This window comes from Ips typographus, linkage group LG4, assembly GCF_016097725.1.
Source record: "Ips typographus isolate SLU linkage group LG4, UJ_Ityp_2.0, whole genome shotgun sequence".
Taxonomy (NCBI): domain Eukaryota; kingdom Metazoa; phylum Arthropoda; class Insecta; order Coleoptera; family Curculionidae; genus Ips; species Ips typographus.
This window is the reverse complement of record NC_138425.1, coordinates 1,878,634-1,901,358: the sequence shown is the minus strand read 5'-3', so window position 1 is coordinate 1,901,358 and position 22,725 is coordinate 1,878,634. Positions and strand designations below refer to the sequence as shown.

Genomic DNA, 22,725 nt, shown 5'->3' with positions numbered 1-22,725 from the left:
AGCTTCCTGTTCTTCTTTTGGTTGTTTGCCTTTTTTGGACTTCTCCTGCTTTACTGGTGCTTTAGCTTCACTCTCTTCTTCTACTGCCTCATTGTCATCATCTGTATCTTCATCTTCTTTATCTTGCTCCTCCTCTGCCTCTTCCTCTCCACTCTCTTCATCCTCATCTGCTTCAAAATCAGGATCATCCTCTTCCTCTTCTGCTTCCTCTTCACTGGCAAAACCATTTACCAATTTCGCCTTCTTTGCTGGAACTTCTGGGCTTCAGAAAGTACACAAATTTGACGATTTACAGGTAGTAGCAATGCGGTTTTAGCAAACCCGTGCTCGAAGAAGGAACAGCTGATAACGACAATATGACAGGAAATTTCCTTGGGAAACCATTTGCAGTTCTTCTGGGTCGCTAATAATAAAGAAAATACAAGAGATTCTAAGTTGTATTTTCAAAATCACTCTGTAGCTCAGAAACGAGGGCTGCTCTCTTTTCTGTACATTCTGAACAATTCATTCAAATTGTTCTAATCAACTAACCCATTAGCATATTAACTAGCAAGTAATCGGTCCAATTAAGAAATTAATACCAATTCTACCCCTCCCTATTAGGGGTTCATTAAATATTTGTTTCAGCTAAGCAAACGTGCCAGCTCATTAAATTTAAAAACAACCCTTTTTGTATCCAAAACCCTTCGAGATAATCACGTGTGAAGGTTCTGAAAAATTCTGGGAGAATAGGTAAGAAAACACGAGGGTAAATAAAAAAAAAAAACGCTATTAAAGGCCGTTATGGGCTGAAATTAAAGGCAAAGCCCTAATTAAATGTACCAAAGGGGGGTATCGAATGTTCGTAAACAAACTATGGTTTCGAGACAATGATAATAAACCAGTGTTTCCTTTACCGCCCTACAGTATCAACATTAAAGCCCAACTAGACAGGCTTTTATCGTTCGAAAACGCGAAAATGACGTCTTTTACCTTTGATTGAGGTGGGAGAAGTGTAACTAGCCGTTTAATGGCTTTTTTTTTCCACCAAACATATTTTTACGCTGTCTGGTACAAATAATCCACATCCGGTTATTGATCTCCTAAGATAATCTATTCAGCGTAAGATTGATATGGGCAAATAAACCCGCAGAAGGTCGTAATATAGCAAAAAAACTACCCCGTAATATTTCGTCCTAGATTCCGCCTGGTTTAATGGAAATATAAAAATAGAGCGACGCAAAATGACACGCAACAATTTAGTTGGTATTCCTGGCAGTAAAATTACGTTAATTTCTTTGATTTCGTTAAATTAATTAGTGCAGATCATGCTAATTTCGGAACTGTATTCGATTAGTTTTGTCATATTTAAGGATACCATTTAATTTGTTTTTTGGGGCGAGGCTTAACAAGAAGCAAAAGTTACACGTTGCATATACCTACGCAAAAAACATTTTGAATAAGACTTTTTTATGCCGTGCGTGACATTAGGCCAACATATATTAACCATAAATCACTCGACTACTACGCTAATTTTGCATACACTTTTAAATTACTTGAGAATCACCAACTTATTGACTTTTTCCGTTTTTAGTGTCAAGTACAAGAACATCCACTCCGGACTTTTTTCAGGTAAGAAGAAACACGATTAAGTTTGCGTTTTTCACTGGAAACATTTCGTTCTCGTTAACTTAAACCATTACGTAGGTGTCAGTTTAAACTTGCGTCCAGGTGCGGACGTTCCGGGAAGTTTAAATTCATTAATTTACAAGCGGTTTGCTTTTTTCAACGCTAAAAAGTGGATTCATTTCAGTTTACTACACTGCCAGTGACGCAATGTGGTGATTCTGAGCTGAAAACAGCGTGTTTTGGAGAGAAACCCTTTATTTCAATGGCTTACGTTGATGGGAGAGAGTTTAAAGGAATTTTAGGTGCTGAAGAACTGTTCAGGGAGTGCAATATCAAAAGTGTCATCTATGATTTAAATACAAGTAAGTTTTTTATTGAATAGTTAGAAGGGCCACAAAAAATTTTTTTCTTAAATTCGTAGGAATTTAGGTAAATTCCCACTTAGACAAAATTTTTCAGTTTGGCAACATTGCAAACATTCTTCAAAGAAATTAGTCAGTTTGGTTACATTACAAACACTCTTCGAACCAAAATTGTAGAATTTGTTAGTTTGATAACATTGCAAGGATACTTTTGAACCAAATTACCAAATTTTGTCAGTTAGGCAACATTGCAAACAGTCTTCGATCTAAATTAGGAGAGTTGGTTAATTTGGCAACATTGCAAGCAAACACACTTCGAAGAAATTAGTTGAACTTGTCAGTTTGGACAGATTGGAAACACTCTTCAAACCAAAATTGTAGAATTTGTCAGTTTGATAACATTGCATATACTCTTCTCAAATCAAATTAGTAAAATTAGTCAATTTGGCAACATTGCAAACACTCTTTGATCTTAATTAGTAGAATTTGTTAGTTTGTCAACATTGCAAAAACACTCTTCGAACCAAAATAGTAGAATTTGTCAGTTTGACAACATTGCAACTAAATTTCGAGTTTCAAGTCGTAAAAAGCAGCAGCAACAAACTAAAGTCCGTCCCAAGGCTATTGGCAGTGACGTAATAGTTGTCGTTCCTTTTCTATTACACGTAAACTGAGCGAGATGGAAATTTGACGTCATTGACGTATGTTATTTACAAATTTATTTGTGAAAGTTGGCACAGAGCTAAACTAACTCTCTCTGCAACTTTGTAATTCGACAATTTGTCATCTGGTCAACATATTTAAAAAACAAACCAATGTCACGTGACAAACTGTCAAATAATTTTGATTTTCTAACGTTTGTTTCCTCAAACTTTTCCATACGTAATTTGAATTTACTGGTTTTTATTTTTAGTTAGTATCTTAGTCATGTGGGGTCAAAATTTACCAAAGCTACGGTAAAGGGGTGCCACGCCCTAAAAACTGTTAAAATTTCTATAGTTTAGTTAGGACAGTCAGATTCTACTAAAATTAGTAAAAATTTGATTTACCATTGACCAAAATCCAATATGGCCGCTATTAGTATTGTAGCCCTTATAACCCCAAATTTGAGTCAAAATTTCGTGCACTTTTCCAGAAAATTGTCCATAACTCGCTTATTTGAAACCTTCAATATAGACACACCAAATAGCAAAAGAAAACTAATGAATAGGGCTATCACGTGACGTTGACAGGACTAGGCTAAGTTGTACCGTTAAGCCGCTAGAGGTCGTCAAATTTGACTCTAGTTTTTCTTGAATATCTCAGGAAAGCCTCAAGTTAGAAGTCTGAAGTTTGTATCACACAATATGAAATTTAATGTCGTCACTGCCATTTCTTCTGGGACAGAGAGTAGATTTAGAAGTTTGTTTGTTAGACTCAACAGCTTTCAGCTTGCTGTTTTTTTTTGACCAATCACAAACTACCCACTGTTCAGAGATTTACACTGCACCTATATGGACTTACCATATGAATTCATTTGATGTTGTTTCCAAAATAGGTAAAGCCTGCTCATGACAATTAATATAATATCGTATATTATATCTGGGTTCATTAGCTATACATGTCGACAACATTTAATTAACTCTATTGTAAAGTAAAACGTTGTCGATTTCATGTTACCTAACTACAATTACAACAATGGATACATTATAATCAATTAATTAGTTAGTTAATAGGCTTACTTAAGTTGGGTGAGTCCTAACTCCACCAAACTTGTAACTTTCAGATAAAACCACCATAGAATTACATCCTCCAAGTATCCCTCACAACTTGTGGACCATTACAGTCACCGATGAAACCCCCCCAACCAACGAAACGTCCACTTTACCAATCAATATCACTTGTTCCATAACAACACCACAAACAGCTTTAACCTTTTCCAAAACAATCAATCTTCACTTGGAGAAATGTACTGCCCCCAGGCCTCAAGACTATAACGTGCACCATTTACTACAAAAGCAAATCATCAAAAAGGTTTGTAACTTCTCAGAAATTCTGTGACTATATTGGGACATTTTTAGGGTCATCGGATCAGAAACTTGTTGTTTTTTGATGATGGAGGCGTAGATTTGCATCACAACTATGACGCTTTCACTGACAATCCGGAAATTTCTGGGTTTCTACAACCCAACTGTAGCTATCACGTTGATCCGCGAAGCGGGAGGAACAAGACAGTTATTCATTGCTGTAAGTAACTCATATCTAGGGAACTTTTGTACTCTAAACGTTTAAGATGAGGCTTCCTCTTGGAAAATTAATTAATATAAAAAACCCTAACTTATAGCGAGTAAAGAGGAAAAGCACTTGATTAAATTTCCTACTAGAATTTCAATTTCAGTTTTGATTGCCCGACAAAGTAAAACCCTGAAACGGCCTTTAACGTTTTTGCTCGGTCTAAGAAACACAAATTTATACTGTGCTGATGGAAACTATACAGTAAGTTTAGTTAAGTTAGTTTGTAAACTTTGTTAATGTGTTTTTCTTTTAAACTGTACAGGGTTACATTAATGTCAGTGTTTCGGTTGAGGCGAAACGATTTAAAAGATCTACGATTTTTAACGACAGTCACATATTTAGGTAAGTGCTAATGGGTGGTACTGTGAAGGTTTTGACTTATTCAATTTTTAGGAGTGCAGCACACTATGCCAGAGTGACTCAACCCTTTGAAAAATTGACCGGAGCAAACAATTTTACATTAAATATTCTCAAATTCTCTGTGAATCCTTTTAAAATCACTTCCGAAGGAATTGTCTATGTAGCAGATTCAGAGGATTTAGCAAAAGTTCCAGAACATTTAAGGTTAGAACGAAGTAACACACAGTTATTCCTCCCAGACACAAGAAAATATATTTTTTTTCAAGCGGTCTAAAATAAGCCTATTGTGTGCCTGTACTGCGGGCGTAGAAAGGCTATTGCATATCCTAGGAGGTAAAAAAATAATGTCCTGAACTTGATCCAGACTAAAAGCGTTGCATTTAGAAAAAAGCAGATGAAATTAATGCAACACTTACTTTGCTTTGATTGGCTTGTCAGGCTTGGCTCTGCAATACAATCCTTTCATGTTCTTATTCTGAAATACAGTTTTCCTGAAGGTGTCAGGGCTAAATTTGTGATCAAATTCAAAATATAAACAATAAATAAACGGACTGACACAAAAAGACAAAAACTGATTGACACAACACGGCTAATACGATAACAACACGAAGCTATTTCCAAAGTTGTCTAACAGAGGGCGTACCATGGCTGTCTAGCGTCATCTGTCGATTACGGTTACGCGCTCCGAATTTACACGGAACGCGGTTCTTGAAAATAGGCTTTCAAAAATTTTATCGGCCATTTGCTCTGGTTTTCTGGCTTCAAATCTCCGTTGTTCTATGAGAATGATATTTTTTCAGTAACCGTTATATATGTATATTTACCAGTCCGAATTAATCGGTTAACCTGGCTAGAAAACGATACACATCCTTTGTTTACCTTATTACGCTTTCACTGTGTCATCTGTCAAAAATCGTGATGTCCATGGCACACTAATCAAAATTCAAACACCTTGTACTAATACTAGTAATTGCGTTGTTGTATTGTCAAATAAAGTTTCAGTGAAGCCGTAAAGCGACCTAAATCGCCGAAATGAGTGATAGTACCCTGTATACCGCTTGAAAAAAAAAATAGTATACGTTACACGGACGTAGAAAGCGATTATTGTGCTTCGCTCAGTTGTCGACCTCAGCTTCGCTTCGGTCGGACAATTCCTAGCTCAGCACAATAATCGCCTCTTTCTACGCCTAATAACATAATATACTATTGCTTTTCAGATTGAACATCAGCTGGATCAAAAACGAAGAAATCCGCTATGAAGAAGTTGACGTTAGAGTGGTGCCTGAACCCACACCAACTTGTGGTGAATTCAAGGAGAAAAACGACTGGTTGACTTGCGCATCTTTTAAAAAAGCCAAACAATGCAATAATAGAACGGCTTGCGGTTTGGGTACTGGAGGTTCCACCAGTTATAATTTGAGGTACCAGTTCTTAGTTATTCGTTTTTTGTTCATAATATTTGCGGTATGAGTCGCAAAATTGACTGAAGACTCAAGTCACACAGTATTTAAACAAGTTTGCAATAGTTATACAAACACACATACAAGATTGAATTGATATGTTACTGACCAGCATACTAAATGTGTTTTTAATCTGGATTCTGCACTACTCATTCAAAATTACATTTTGCATGTAACACATCAAATAAATAGCATTTACGTTCACCAGGCTAGACAGAATCTAACTTACTTAGCGCAGTTTTGTGTACGGCACTACACAGATTATGCAATTTGTGGTTTTTTGATCTTGAATTAAGGATCAAACTTAGACAACCAGCAGTACACGTTCGATTGAGCCCCTAGATTGGTTCAAATTAAAAAGAGCAAACCAAATAGGCAACCAGTAAAACACTTTCGTTTACATTGTAAGTTTCACAAATAGGTTTTTCAACTTTATTTTTTCTAAACTAATTAATACAACTAATACTAGTTACTACAGCCATTATTTGATGTTTGTTCTTATTACTGAAATAATTTAATTAACTAACAGGACAATTATAATATAGCAGGCTTTCTAAATGGCATCATATGGCTTAATTCATCAAACTTGAACAAATCACAGTGTTTACATATGATAACTATTTTTAGAAAAGATTCCTCCAATCCATTTCGTTGCATGTGGGTGGGAGATGCGCGCCCAAGTAATCACGTGACTACTCATTTGTTCTCTACTTGCTCTCCTGATAATAAATACTGTCCCGATGGATATTGTGATTCTTTGGAAATGCTATCAGAACGTAGATTGTGTCCGCAAGACTGCCATACTAGTGAGTATAAACTGTAGTTAGTTTAGTAAAGATAAAAACATTCTAAACTGTAGAAACGTCGTTACCAGCCAAACTTAACCCAAAAACTGGTAGAGGTATTGACGAATGTAATGGGATTGGGTACTGTGACGATGGTGGTTGCACGTGTGTTCTAGACGAGAATAGACCGAAAAAGAACCGCACTTTAGGCCCCCAGCTGAAAATCGTTGAAGACAAATTGGTGAGCGACAGCAAAACTAATCAAAGTAAGCTGGAACTTTTCCCCCTAACTTTCGGTTGCTGAAACTGGATTTAATGTCCTAGAAAAACCGATTTGTGACACTAACTGCATCCTGATAACAACGGGAGGTGCCTCTTTGGTGCTGTTCGCAGTAGCGCTGTCAATTTTCCTGTACCGTCTCAAAATGAAGAAGTTATTTAAGGATAAGTACGGAGACGGAATGCCAAGTTCAGAACAACCTTTCTCAGAGTACACGGAACGAAATGGCAACTCTGAACCATTAGTTTTGAACTTTAACATGAATTTGACTAACACCACAAATCCCACAAAGGTACCGATTTATTTGTTAAGCATTGTATTAATAGATTGATCAGGGAGGAGAGTTTTCAAAGCTGACTATGTTGCAAAACTTATAACATGAATCACTATTCCAGGTTGATCCTAAGTGGAAGTTTCCCCGACGTCGCATCATCACCGAAAAAGTATTGGGAGAAGGTGAATTTGGTATTGTGTACAAAGCTCAGGCTTACGGAATCGCTAACCGTCCGGGTAACTTAGCCAACACTTGTGCTAAACCAGATTTACACTACCTGTTTTAATTTAGGCTACACAACAGTGGCAGTTAAAACCCTTAAAGAGGACGCTCGAAAACAGGATTTTTACGATCTGTTCTCCGAGTACCAACTGCTCAAAGGAGTAAATCATCCCCACGTTATTAAGCTGCTTGGAGTGTGTCCCGTTGACAATAAATGTTATCTGGGAGATAGTGATAAGGGACCGTTTTTGCTTATCATCGAATATGCTGCCTATGGTTCCTTAAGGTGCTTATACAGGGTGGTCCAGTTTTAAATTTCAATAATTCACCCCATCAAAAAATAAGTTGACACGCATTATGTCATTTATCTTTTTTTTGCTACAACTGTCAGACAGTCAGACTAATTTTATGCTAAAAATTCAAGTTTTAGACTAATATCGTAGCATTTAATGCCAAAATTGTTTACTTTCATCAATGAAGAGTCTGAAACTTAACTTTTACTATAAAAAATAGTTTAAAATTCGATTTTTCAGTCTTAAAGCACAGTGAAGCGTCTAGAAGTCAAATTAATACTCACATAGCATGAAATGGCATAATTAAGCCTACGAAAAATGTAAAAAATAGTTTTTTTAAGTCTGCTCTGTCAAAAACTTGGTGAAGATAAGCCTAAAACTCAATTTCCCAAAAGCAAAGTAAAAAAACCTGAAAAGTTAGTATTCAAGTCAATTTTCATGAATCTAATATCAATATCCTGTAATTAAGACTATTTTCAAGACTAAAATATTGAAATGTATTTTTAAATTATGAAAACTTACTTCAAATGCAAAATTTAAGCTTTTGATGTCACTTTTCATTAGTTCAGAGTCACTTTTTGGTCCAAGTCAATTTTCAAGGTTGAAATGTGTGAATTTGTTGTAAAAAATTCTAGATAAAGTAGTTTTTCATGGCTACCAGTCAGTTTTCACAAGTTTTTCAACTTATCTGACTACAAAGATAGTTTCTAAGCCTCTCAAGTAAATTTTCACAGTTCCAAAGTAAATTTACTGGTTTCTAAGTCAATTTTCAAAACTAAAGTCTTTCAATTTGTCTGGAAACTGTGAAAACTGGCTACAAAGACATTTTTTAAGCTTCTTAAGTCAATTTTCGCCGTTTTCAAGACAATTTTTATGTTGGGTTGGGTTGGTTTTGGGTCTTTAAACGTAATAATAATAATACGTTTATTTAGCAAATTTGCTATAAGGAATACAGAGATAAGTAAATATGTAAATAAGTAAAAATGTAAAAAAGTACAGTGTAAAATCAATTAAAAGCTAAAAGTAAACACTTAAATATCTAAAAAATTGACTACAAAATTTGAAAATAATAATAATACGTTTATTTAGCAAATTGCTATACGGAATACAGAGATAAGTAAATATATAAATAAGCAAAAATGTAAAAAAGTACAGTGTAAAATCAATTAAAAGCTAAAACTAAACACTTAAATATCTAAAATTTAAACAAAGTCACGACCTAACAAAATACAAAACTCAACAAAACCAGACAAACTGCCCAAATTCTATCAATAATTGCTGTAAAAATATCACAAATTTAGTCCACCTTCAAAAAGTTTCGCATTAATATTTTAAAAGTGTCAAGTTTTTTAGTATTTTTGATATGAGTCGGTAGTCCATTAAAATCGTGCAAACCCTTAAACTTAAAAAGTTTTGTTTACTCAATTTTTTCGTAAACAAGTTCTTGTTCTTCGTTGTAAGAGATACTTATTTTGTCAAATTGAAATAGTAAAAAAAACGGAAAATTTTGAAAAATCCAGTGACATAGAATATAAGGCAGAAAAATGAAAACCATCTTTTTGTATTTGCACCACTGGACAGTTTCGATTAATGGAAATATTAATTTCATATGTATTTGTTCTAAATTTGATTAAAATTGCTCCAGCGGTCTCACAGTTATGACAAGAAACTGATTTTTTAAATTGAACATTTGTGAACTGTATTTTTCTTAGGAAGCATTTTTCAGGAAAATGACATAATATGTATGTTAACTTATTTTTTTAATGGTGAATTATTGACATTTAAAACTGGACCACCCTGTTTTTACTAATCATTGGGTGATAGGAATTACCTGAGAAGAAGTCGTCACGTGTTGGCCGCCAACGAATCAGGTCAAGGCAGCAACGGTTTAGATTACAACGTCACACCAAGAGAAGTTATGTCTTTTGCTCGGCAAATTGCTAGCGGCATGTCATATTTAAGCGATATTAAGGTAATTAGTTTTTTTATTTCAATTTAACCAATTTAACCAAGTTTTTCTAGTTGGTCCACCGCGATTTAGCAGCTAGGAATATTTTAGTGGACGAGAATAAGGTGTGCAAAATATCGGATTTTGGTTTGACCAGAGATATCTACGAGGATAATGCTTATTTTAAGAAAAGCAAAGGACGTGGTAAGGTTATTTTCAACCGTCCCTGTACATGTCAGTATAAATTAGCAAGACTTGGTATACTAACAAATTTACCATCTCTAGTGCCCGTAAAATGGATGGCGCCCGAATCATTGGCTGATCACGTTTACACCACCAAATCGGACGTTTGGAGTTATGGAATTCTGATCTGGGAGTTGGTTACTTTGGGTGCAAGTCCTTATCCAGGAATTGAGGTCCAGAATCTCTACAGTTTACTGAAACAAGGGTACAGAATGGAACGACCCGTCAATTGCACTTCAGTTTTGTACGTATTTTAGACAATATTTAAACTCCCAACCTCAATCACTCTATTAGGTATTCATTGATGAGTAAGTGTTGGAACTTAGAGCCAGACCAACGTCCCAGTTTCCACGAGTTGTATCAACGTTTCGATAACCTACTGGCCGACAACACTGACTATCTGAATTTAACAATTTACAACGCGGTCGGCAATAAGAGCTACTTTAACACGGAACCAGGTCAGTTGTTACGTTGTTTTTGCACTAGTGATTAAAGTCGAATTTACATTGTCGCGCTATAAATCACGTTTCAACTTCAGGCTGCTGCGATACGCCACAGGACGAAAAAGAAAACAATTTATACACGAATCGTTGCCCGAAAGAAGATAAATGGACCGATCCTGGGGAAAACTATCATCCCGGCTATGTAACGCCCGTTAAAGTACCGAAACCGGTCCGGGGAGAACCGGGAGAATATACGGATATGAGCGCCAAGTCTCAAGACGTCCAATGTTAAGTCAAATACTCGTTTAAATTATTTTTATACAAGATGATTTAGTGGAGAACTGAATTTTTGTTTATGATTGTTTCAAAAGGCAGACAGATTTGATTTTGTCCCAAAATAATGCTTTGAACTCTTAATAGCAACAATTACATACGCTTACCTAGTAAATAAGTATAGTAAGTAATTCAGTGCGTCCTAACCATTGAAAAAACACCATCGTTTTACAAGTCAAGTCTTAATGGGGCTTTCTAACACACTGTATACATGTGTATATTTTTAGCATTCCAAAAACTGTATATTTGTGCTACATTTATTAATATAACTCATGATTACTGGAAACATGTCATTTTTTGTCTAACTTGTTCCTGTTTGACTCAACTACACCATTTTCACATGTAGTTTAGAAAATATCACGTGGATTTTAAAAATATAAGGTGGATTTCAGAATCTATAACTTGTATTTCATTATCGTAAATTTGATTTTAGAAAACGTAAGTTGTATTTCAGAAAAGGTCACTTGTATTTTAGAACGCGATATTTCAATTTCAGATTTTTTTGTGTTTCTATGTGGTTATTAGTTCATTGTTTTTTTTTTTAATATCACTTTAAGCAAAAAAACCCGTCCATCGGGAGTATTAATTTAAATAAAATATACAGGGTGTCCCGTAACTATATGACAATCTCTCGGGGGCATACTGGGAGGTCAAAATAATACGATTTGTTCATATAATTTTTTTTAAAGTCATTCCCAAGGAAAATATCGAGCCTCAAAGAACTGCCTTCCAATTAACGTTTTTGGCCGTAACTTTTGAAACACTTTGTATATTGTAAGGTTTATTGGATTTAATGTTTTATTGAAAGATAGTTTCTATTTGACATGAAAACCAGGTATCTCGTCTTCGAAAGGCAGGAACTAACTGGACCTAAGACACAATTTGCTTAAACTTTGACAGCTGCCATTATTTTCAGCTGCAAACGCCATTAATGTATATACTCTTGACATTTTTATCGAAAAATTGTACTCTTCCTTTATTTCGATAAAATAAACGGTTTTCGAGATAAATCGATTTTTCATTGAACTGCTTAAACCACAATGTTATTAAAAATATTCGTTAAACTATTGACTTTTTTTCCTCAACTTTAATTTTCCAAATTACAAATGACCACGTCTAAAATCCAACTGCTTTTTTCTATAATACAAGTGACTAATCTGAAATACAAATTGCAATTTCGAAAATCAAAGTTATTATTCTAAAATTAAAATTCTGAAATACAAGTGATATTTTTTAAATCCATCTTATGGTTTCTAAAATTCAACTGACGCTTTCTAAACTACATGTGTAAATGGTGTAGTTTGAGACACAAAATTTTCAGTGGCATTTTCAGTACTTTTCAGCCGTCCCACTTTCTCGGACAAGAGCCAAAAAGGTAACTTTAAAGAAAATAAAGCGAGATAATAGTGGAACGCCAGAGACTCGTTTTCTGGTTTCGGGGAGCAATAAATCTAAAACCGAGTCGAGTCGGCCACACATAAAGGGCGGTGTACACGGCCAGAACAGATGCGGAAAATATATTGTTTGACGATTGCCCCAGTCTGGCTGGAAACTGGAACAAAAACGGATGGCAAGGCCGAAACAACCATTCAGGTCGGCAAACAGGTTCCCTCCCCCTCTCTGGCCCTTTCAGTTTAATAATTAACGTTGCTCGATCCTATCTAACAATCCGATAATGTGATTGTGGCAAAACCTGGAAAGATTCTATTTAATCATCCATGACGAAATACAATATTAAAGAAAGAGTTAAAAAATATCTTCAAAACTTTATTTGCTCATAAATTTTACTTAAAAGTTAATAACTTGTACCAACAAGAAAATTCAAATTAAACATTATTAAATACATAAAAAAGCTTGATTTCTTCAACCCTCAGGTAGGTTAGGTTAGCATTTTTTTATTGTTTGGTTGCAGGGTTGCCACATTTGTCATCTCGACTTCAAAAAATCCCCAAACTGTCACTTTTCTTCAGTTTCTTTTAAGGTGACAGGGGTCTTATTTGACACGTGCTAACTTCTGTCAAACTTAGTTTTGAGAGTTTTTTGGTATTTTCTAAGACATTTGTTAAATTTGTGGGTGTTTTCAGTGGAATTTCGAGGCTCCTGGTCTATTCAAAATGACTCTCGAGACATTTAGCAATTTAAAAAAAATCTTGAAAGCTTTAGAACCTCTTTTACTAGGTTTTCAGTAATATTTAGATGCTCTGGCATTTCGAAAATAATTCTACAAGCTTTAGGACACTCTGGTAGAAGCCTACGTACGTATCTTTTCCATTCTTTAATTTTTTTTGAAAAATGTCCCAACCAAGTGTCCACCCAAGTGCTTTTGCTTCTGGAGCAAAATAAAAAATTGCCAAAATTGCACTTTTTGTAAAAATAGCATATTTTTTGACACGCGTTGCTTTGACCCTAAATTACACCCTTACTTGACAAGCTACGTCAAAATGTCATAGAAAACAAATGATAGAGCAGATTTCAAGCTTTCTAAAAATATCCCCACATGAGTTGATTGATAACACCGTTTGGCCGCTAGAGGGCGTCAAATTTCCTTGACCATAATATCACATATTATATTGTAAATATTTTTTAGTCAGATGTCATGTAAATCTTAATCCGGCCGAGATCCTGGCAAAGAAATGGTAAAAATGTTAAATTTTAGGTCTAAATGGTCTAACTCTGTTAGTTTTTGAGATATCAAAAAATCGACTGCACCAGCGTGTTTTCCGGGAAATTTTAATATAAAATGACACCGAGACGTCAACTGTAACTTGACAAATAAAAAAGTTGTATTTTTTGACAGTTCCAGGCCGCCATTTTGAATTTTCTGTCAAAATATTGACTTGCACCTCATTTTAAAGGAAATTTCACGTAGTTTTAAGAAATGACAGACAAAATGGCGTTCCAGGCCGCCATTTTGAATTTTCTGTCAAAATATTGGCTTGCATCTCATTTTAAAAAAAATTTTACGTAGTCTCAAGAAATGACAGACAAAATGGCGTTCGAGGCCGCCATTGTAAATTTTCTGTCAAAATATGGACTTGCACCTCATTTTAAAGGAAATTTCACGTAGTTTTAAGAAAGGACAGACAAAATATGGCGTGCACCTCATTTTAAAGGAAATTTCACGTATCTTCTCCATTCTTTAATTTTTTTTGAAAAATTAAAAAAATTAATGTGCTTTTGCTCCTGGAGCAAAATAAAAAATTTGCTTTGACGTTGCTTTGACCCTAAATTACACCCTTACTTGACAAGCTACGTCAAAATGTCATAGAAAACAAATGATAGAGCAGATTTCAAGCTTTCTAAAAATATCCCCACATGAGTTGATTGATAACACCGTTTGGCCGCTAGAGGGCGTCAAATTTCCTTTACCATAATATCACATATTATATTGTAAATATTTTTTAATCAGATTTCATGTAAATCTTAATCCGTCCGAGTCAAATCTCTCACTGTAAAACCAACTTTTTAGTAGTGTTTCAAAGGTGGTAGAGTTTCTCCACTTTGCCAACTTCAACTTGATATAACTGGGTGAAATAAACATGGAGGTATTAAAGGGGGGTGAGGACAAAAACGAGCCGGGGCAGTAATGCACAACCGGCTTAACTCTGTCGGAATGCTTTTGCAACTTCCGCCCGGTAATGTACACTCCCGAATTTAGTCCGGGAAAACTTTGTTCTGCGTTTTTTGTTACGGCCTCGGCATTATATCGTCTCATGTTTCGGAAGCTGTTTTATGTAATGAGAAGACAAAAGTTTGCGGTTATCGCAGATGAACGTTAACGATGTTGTCAGTTTTCAGTGTTTTTCATCAGCATTATTTCATGTTTGCAACGTCGCCGTAATTCTCATCATCGCTGCATTCAGATTTACTTCTGTTTACATTTCCTAGGCGTTTCCAGACTCCTTCAGTTGTCGGAAATGGGAAAACGCATCGTCGGATGGCGACACTCTATGTCGTCCATTATCCGCTACGATAAAGTTATTTAAGCTGAAGGCGACGTCGAGCACAAAAGCAAAATCGGCAACATGTGTGTGTGAATTTAATATGAGTAGTACATTTACCATACTTTTGATGTAGAGCAGTGGCAAATACTGTTTGTTGATAAATCAAAGTTACAAATACTTCATAACAAAAGAGTTACACTGAAGCTACTCAAAACCAAAAACCGAAAAAAAGTGCAGGAGGGAGCCAAAAACTCGTTAAAAAAATTCATTTAACTTTCTAATAACATATAGTAGGCCCGGAAGCCAGATCGTGGATAAACAGTATTAAAATTAATCCACCTCCACAAACTTGGAGTCCTCTTTCTACTTTTCAAGGACGAAATAATGGCAATCCGATGTAACGGAAAGTTAAATCCTTATTTATGAACGGAGCCGCGATGAGAGCCCTGGGGCGCAAAATAAAAACAAAATATTACTCCCGGATTTCCACGTTAAGGATCCAGAAAATTTCTACACACCACGGTGAAAACATTATGATCGACCAGAACGAAAATGGGGGCTTTAACGGCTTCTCCAAATTGTTTACACTTAAACTGTCTTAGTTCCATTACACCACTGTGAAATATGCACCATAACGCTGGATGTGCCACTTTTGAAAATTTTATTTTGCAAATTTTCACAGTTTAAATTACCTTTTTTATGATCAGGTCATCATTATAGTGTTGCTAGGTTAAAATTGCTTTCCCAAAAATCACGTGACGTGTACCATTAAAACTTTTCCCACTACCACATTTCCACAGCTCAAGTTATCTTTTTTTTTATGGTCACGTGATTTACATAGCTCAATACGACTAGGAGGCTGTGGCTATGACAGACGCACGTTGACAGTTCTGAAACAAAACGTCAGTGAGTTATAGGGTTTTAAATATCTGTTTTTTCTAGTTTTCTTAACAAAAACTGCGTTTTACAACTTGAATTAGTACAGGAGAGTGTCTTTATAGAGTAAGTTGGCAGTTGCGAATGGAAATTTGACGATTCAATCCTCAAAAACCTCTGAAATTACGATGGGGTGCTTATGTGATTAAGCTGTAGTTCAGGTGAATTTCTTTTGACTTAGCTATGCTTTGTGCAACAACTGCTTGGGTAAAACTATCCAAAAACTGAATTTTACAGTTGGTTGCAGTGTAAAAGTTTAAATTTTAACTAAAAAATGCATTGCCACTTTGATTGTCGTTGAAATTGAATTAGGCACTCCAATGAAATGTCAAAAACAGCTGATTGAAAGTTTTGGAAGGGCAAACACCGCCATTAAAACACTCTTTCTTATGAATTTGGCAGGCATTTTATGAAATATCAACTGATAGTCTTTAGGAAATCGCTAAAACAGTATTCATAAGAAAATGTGTTTTAATGACAGTGTTTGCCTTTCCAAAAGTTTCAATCAGCTGTTTTTGACATTTTATTGGAGTGCCTTATTGTCTGTCGACAATTGACATATAACAAAATCAAGTAGGCTATGAACGTACGAGCGTCACAACTGTCAGCGCCATTTAACTTTGTTGTGCAGGCAACCAAATATACTTGTATTACTTAGTTGGCAATAAGCGTCAAACCTAAAGCAGACGCGTAGTAACTGTAAATATGTAAATAATTTACAACCTGAAACCACATCCACTTAATTCCGAAACTTCCATTACGAATTTCCCCGTATGCATACGTTTTATTTTCCGACAGAGTGAAATTTCCACTTTGCTCGCACTTTTTATATTTAATAAATTCTCGGTTTTCGCACGCTCGCCCCCCCGACTAATTAAAATTCGACTTTATTATTTTGAGCTAAACCAACCGGCCTATGAATTATTAAGGTTTTAATTTGCTCGTGGAAAAAAGAGGGAATAAAATAGTTGGCGTGTGGTTACCCTTTCTGTGTACGTTAAACGTCATCTTTGAGCTTCAGTTTAGGAAAGTTTGCCCGTTCACCTTAAGCCACCGTAATCACGTCAAGCACCTTCGCTAAACTCCCAAAGTTAATTGAAGTAATTAATTTGATAATACATAATAGAGTATCGGGGGTCGTTTGTGCAGAAGTTGTAACTATGTAAAACTATAAAACAACGTGTGTCATAACATCATGAATTGTGAAAACGCAATCCTCAAAGGTACGTTTGAACATTTCGCCCTTTAAATTTCAAACTGGAGGGATTCGTAAGCCCTGAAAGATAATAATATCTTTACATGCGAAACGTAGATATCTGGAAAAGCCCTCGTCGAGTTGTTTGCATAGGCCGATGAAGACGAATTGAAGCTTTACGGGTCCCGACCCACCTTATCTGGCCTTTACGAAGGCGCAAAGTTAACTTTATTTAACCGGAACGGTCAATATTTAGCCCCCCACCGGCTAAGTTTAAGGGCCGGTTTTCACAAAGTTTACTGAAATTTGCGACAGGTGTTTTGTTCTCTCAACGTCTCTCGTTTACGCGATTGTTCTCTCAGGTTTTGCATTTTACACAAGCAAACTGGGCGACCGGAGGGCGCTCATAATTCTTTGCTATTTCCTTTTAGGTCGTTCTGGCCCATTTTGCGCGGTGAAGAACCACTAAAAGCATCTTTGACAAGCCCAATTTGTTTCCGGCCGCTTTTCATTGTGCCCTAAGCGATAATAAGTTCTCGTTTCTCTCCGTACTGTTGCTTATTATTTCGCATGTTTAAGACCCGCCAAGTTTTATTATTGAAAATGTTGCTTTCTTCTAGGAAACGTCGCCATAAGCCAAGTTTTGCATAAGTCAGAGAGACAGTCGGTTTGTGATTGGTCAAAATAGCAGCAAGCTGAAAGCTGCTTTTTTTGACCAATGTACTGAGATTTAGGCAAATGCTACTCATGCTGTCAAAATAAAAATAAATTAAATCACACCACTTTGTCTAATAACCTAAACCAATTGCGACTCTCTCGTAAAGGTCCAAATAAAATTTTTTGATATTTCTTTTTCAGTGACATTTAAGCAAATTTATCTCCCCCGAATAACTGACTTTATTAGGGGAGGACACCGGATCTTTTTTAATTTAATTTTCCGTATTAATCTTTATTACGGGCTGGCAATTTTCCGTTGATGCTGCAGTAAATTAACCCCCACCATCAAACCACCCTGTTCCGGAGTGATAGAATTAACCACGGGGGAGTGAAAAATTATTATAAGTGATATTTTTACCTCGTTAAGAAAACGCCAACCTTAACAAAATCTAATTTTGCACCTAGTTTATTAATGCGCATCGTATATTATAATGACACTTTGAAGCTAAAACAGAAATTTGCAAATATTAGCGTTTTTAATAAGTTGTAAACTCCAAGAATATTCATGGTAACGTAGTTTTGATTAAAACAAGTTTTTTTTGATATTGAACGACAAAAATAATTTGTTTTACACTAAAATAGGTACCTGGTGGTGTGGATAAGTAATGGTTTCTAGTGAAAATCGAAACTACTAAAGAATAACGCATCTCTCGTTTAGGCTGAGCTTATCTCCCCGTCATTAACTGCGAACGAAACGAGAAGCCCCTAAAACTTAATCCTCAGGGCTTTTAGGGGGCGGGATACAAATTTCTCGTAACATAAACCCGAAAAGGAAAGCAGAACCCAAAGCGTAATCCTTATTTATATAAATAGGAAAGCTGATTTTCAATACTCAATGAAAAAGCGAAATTAATTAAATAGGTTGGCGACGTCTAAAGGACCGAATAATTTTCATAGCAAATGTGTTGCCAAAACATCAAATATTTACTTTAGATTTGTAAAGTTAGAAACGTGTATATTCAAAACTACCTATTAGTATACAACCGAATTTGGTGGTTGTAGAAGTAATTGAGGGGTTCACTGAAAGTTCGGGCAAATTTGTCAGAAGGGCTACTAAATATTTGCAGAATATCGGCAAGTATAACTTAGTGTGGTATTCTAAACAAGAGGATATACCGCTCACCCTCTCTGAAAACAAAACCCAAACAAGGGGAGAATAAGGAGAACGTGGAGAATTGATTAATAGTCAGTTTGGCCCGATTGGAATCGCGTGTGAATACCGAATGCACTCATATTGTCCCGGGCATTTAATAAAGCCACTTTTACTAAACGGGCCAATCGATACAGCCCTTTTTACTGCCCTTTCTTATGCCAGAAGTTAAACTTTTAAATCAGTTGTTGTTTCAAGAAAAGCTGCTTTTTTTACCAATCACAAACTACCCATAAAATTGATCATAATTCACGTGACATTATTACCAGTTTTAAACTGTTAGTCATGTGATAACAAAAATGAACAAATGTCACTTAGTGAGATATTTAAAACGTTTCCGTTGTTTGCAATCATTATCAACTTTTCACTAACAGTATAGGTAATAAGCATTTTTGACCAATATCTCGGAAACTGCAGGAGTAAAATTGGTACAGGTATTGGTAGGTTTTATCACATTTTAGGTTTTTTTCTGGTTAAAATTAAACTTAAAAAGACGTCTTTGTGGGGTCTTAATATGGGCAGATCAAATTGTTTGTGGTAGACAAAAAACGTCTACGATCTACTTTTAGAGTCTACTTTTTTAAGGTTTTTCTTCTCTCCTCCAGGTGATCTCTCATTGGCAGAAAAACATTCCAAGTTGTCGAATTATAGGCGTTTCCTATTTGAATCTCCTATTAAGCTTGACACGTTGTTTTTATTATTTTAAAATTTGCTCAACTTACTGTTTTGATCCGAAACTATGGTTTTCAGTAAATTTGCATTTTTTTAAGGTTAAAATTACAACTTGATCTTGAAAATTGCTTTTTTAATAATAATTGAAAAAATCTTTGATGTAGGTATCAAATTTAAATTAAAAATAGTTGAGAGAGTCACGTGACCTTAAAAATTGCTTTTTGAGTAACTTGAAAGTGTATCAAAATTATGTATTTACTTTTTGAATTAAATTTGACTGGAATTTTCGGTTAAAAATTGAGGAAATGATCACGTGACTTGTGAAAAGTGTGATTTGGTTTGCAAACTGAATTCGTTATTTTTTGACAGCAGCCAGCAAATGTTGTTGTCTTTTTTTTACTCGTTCGGACCAAAAACAGTAAAATCACTTTTGAAAACTGATAAACTGGTTGGACCGTTTTCTATTGGCTGTTAAACGATAGTAGTGAGTGATTTTTTGGTCACGTGACTGTTTTTTACTAGTGTCACTGTACGTAATTTAGTATGTTTACTACACACACAATATTGAATATGTATTACTGTATTCTTATGTAAGTCGTAAATCGATAGAATGCAGGAAATGTAATTATTTCAAAAAAACTAAATAAAACTTACTTGTTTTTGATCATAGGTCTGTTCGCAGAGGCAATCCCTGACTGGTTTCCAACTCAGAAAGAGTAAATGTCAAGTTTCATTGGTTGAATGCTCACGTGACTATGACGTTTCCTGACTTGTGGCCAATGGATGTATCTAATCACCGCCTACTATACTAGAAAGCCTAGAAAGTGCTTGTCAAAAATTCCAATATGGCGGAAATAGTGGTGACAGTTTGCGTTTGTTTGTATTGTGGAAATTGAGTTTTTTGAGGATTAGATGATTTTTTACGGTTTAAAATCAAAACTTGAGGTTATTTGATTATTTTTGTTTGCTGCCTGTTCGTAGGTGTTTCAAGCCACATTGTAACAGCAATTCAGGAAAAAGCCCAACCGTGTCAGTTTTTTTCTTTACAAAAAACATTGTGAGAGCAACAAAAATAATTTTGAATAAATGTTCTTGGTAATAACATAAGAACCATTTACCAGTTTTGCTTACCCAGTTTCAAGGATTTACAGATTTTCTTACGTTGAACAGTGTTTAAACTAGTTTGCTGTGTGTTGTACTTTCCAGGACAAATGTTCTAACCAATTTGTTTAGGCTGGACTTGATGGTGTATAAAAAAGCTCTATCTATCCATATTTGGATCAGGAATGAACCCTTTTTTGGTTTTTCACTCACAACTTGCAATCAACTATACAAAACAATTTAAAAAAAAACATATTTTTTACTGCGTGTACGAAAACCGATAACGCCGCCATTAAAAGTGACATTTTAGACTTTCTGGTATAGAGGGCGTGATCTAATTCTCTGATTACTAGTTGGAGATTTTCTCTGCAAACAGACCTCATATTGGCGTTTCAAGTTAAGATCGATGAGCCAGTCAAACTAAAATTGGACTACAGGTTCCTAACCTAATATTATAAATAATATGATACTGTCATATTTATTAGGCACTCCAGCAAATCAGCTGTTCACGTCATTTTAGAGATCAGTGCTATATGACGTTTTTCCTTTATTTCGTGGATAATTAGTAGTCGATTGTCACTGGATTGTGAATTTTATTAGGCACTCCAATGAAATGTCAAATACAGCTCATTGAAACTTGTGAAAGGGCAAACACAGCCATAAAAACACACTTTTTTATGAATTTGGCAGGCATTTTATAAAATATCAAGTCTCACTAAATTTAAGTATTCATAAGAAAGTGTGTTTTAATGGCGAAAAGCTTCAATCAGCTGTTTTTGACATTTCATTGAAGTGCCTAACGAAACCAGTGTTAAATTCCTAACCAAAATCAATGTAAATAAACGGAGAAATGACAGCTGGAATGTCCAGAACTGTTTTCAAAACTGATCACCAGAGGGAGTATCTCATATCTTGAAACGCCAATACAGCAGTTAATTGGTCCAATATTCCTACATAATATTCAATTCACGTGATGTATTTGACATAGTGAAACTTTTTGGTTGACTCAGTTATAAAAAGCAAAATTGACCTAGTTACCTTCACACACGTGTACTAAATCTTAGTAAAATTATGTCTACTGTGCACGTATTGCATAAGGTACGTTTTCTGCAAACTTCCGGAATAGAAAAGGGAACCATTATATACACTAGTCCACTTAAAAATTCCGTGCAGGTGCCCTTAAAGTCAAACTGCTAGTAATAAAACTCCACGTTCTTCCCACCTTTTGTGTTAACCTGAACGGATTAATAGTGCCCAAGAGAAAAAAATTTCACTTGTTTTCCCTGTGTTGTTAGGCCTCTTTAGGCCGAATTTTCATCTCTTATTGCTTTTATGTAATGTCGAATAAGTGTATACACATACATTTTGATTCCGGAGTGCGCAAGGCGCGGGTCTCGTAACTCGCTATACTCCGAAGCAGTTGACGATCAAAGCTCGGTTAGCGAGGATATCGCGTCGCTCGCAATCGTTTTTGACACACAAAATTATCGAATTTTTCTCATATTTTTTTCCATCGCGAGTTCCGTACCAAATTAACCAAAAAATCAAACCTAAAATTCATCATCGCAAATTTTTTAAATTATTTTTTCTACCTTTTTAAAATCAAATACAAATTAATTTTTTCGGTTTTATGCAAAACGAGTTGCGGGCACATTGATTTTTTCGCCGGCCAGTACAAAAGACTTGAAATTTGAAAAAAAGTTGAAGCAGCAAAGTTTCGGAGCGCTCCTCCAGTTTGAACATTGGCGCGCTCCAAAAGAAGACCAGTTTCAGCATTTTAGTTTTTTTATTCTGAGTGGCAGGGATTAAGAAGTGTTCAGTGAAATTCGAAAATAACGTAAGTTTATTACTTTGGTGTTAAATGTAAATTGCAAAAAGTGGTTGAAAACGCCTAAAAATAACTTTATGCCTCACCACTAACATTGAAATGAACTATTGATATTTTACCAGTATAATCAATAATAACTGTAATTAATAGTCGTATACGCTGAAGTTGAAAAAAGTAAATTATTTTTTTATTTTTAGACTGTCTTGCTCAAACAATTTTTTATCCTTGTTCAATCATCATTGTATTATGCTAGTTTTTTAAATAAATCTGTCAAGCTTAAAACAGTCTTGCATTATA

The 22,725-nt window shown here is 35.2% G+C and overlaps 2 protein-coding genes across 10 annotated transcripts in view; both read left to right on the top strand.

The window, feature by feature from the left end:
• Ret (protein kinase receptor Ret oncogene) overlaps positions 1-11,171 on the top strand; it is a 50,262-nt gene extending 39,091 nt beyond the window's left edge. For all 7 annotated transcript variants that reach the window (XM_081979295.1, XM_081979294.1, XM_081979290.1 and 4 more), the window contains 18 exons: positions 1,574-1,611; positions 1,793-1,970; positions 3,736-3,983; positions 4,031-4,196; positions 4,348-4,445; positions 4,507-4,586; positions 4,638-4,808; positions 5,822-6,025; positions 6,692-6,870; positions 6,924-7,115; positions 7,174-7,421; positions 7,525-7,639; positions 7,695-7,911; positions 9,743-9,890; positions 9,941-10,070; positions 10,152-10,353; positions 10,404-10,567; positions 10,648-11,171. In XM_081979295.1, coding sequence (XP_081835421.1) covers positions 1,871-1,970; positions 3,736-3,983; positions 4,031-4,196; positions 4,348-4,445; positions 4,507-4,586; positions 4,638-4,808; positions 5,822-6,025; positions 6,692-6,870; positions 6,924-7,115; positions 7,174-7,421; positions 7,525-7,639; positions 7,695-7,911; positions 9,743-9,890; positions 9,941-10,070; positions 10,152-10,353; positions 10,404-10,567; positions 10,648-10,844 — 2,859 coding nt within the window. In that variant the 5' untranslated portion in view covers positions 1,574-1,611; positions 1,793-1,870 and the 3' untranslated portion in view covers positions 10,845-11,171. The remainder of the gene's footprint in view (positions 1-1,573; positions 1,612-1,792; positions 1,971-3,735; positions 3,984-4,030; positions 4,197-4,347; positions 4,446-4,506; positions 4,587-4,637; positions 4,809-5,821; positions 6,026-6,691; positions 6,871-6,923; positions 7,116-7,173; positions 7,422-7,524; positions 7,640-7,694; positions 7,912-9,742; positions 9,891-9,940; positions 10,071-10,151; positions 10,354-10,403; positions 10,568-10,647) is intronic.
• Positions 11,172-22,023: 10,852 nt separating this feature from the next.
• Positions 22,024-22,725, top strand: part of 5-HT7 (5-hydroxytryptamine receptor 7) — a 106,553-nt gene continuing 105,851 nt past the window's right edge. For all 3 annotated transcript variants that reach the window (XM_081979235.1, XM_081979232.1, XM_081979231.1), the window contains exon 1: positions 22,024-22,437. The gene's annotated coding sequence lies outside the window, so the exon portion shown is untranslated. The remainder of the gene's footprint in view (positions 22,438-22,725) is intronic.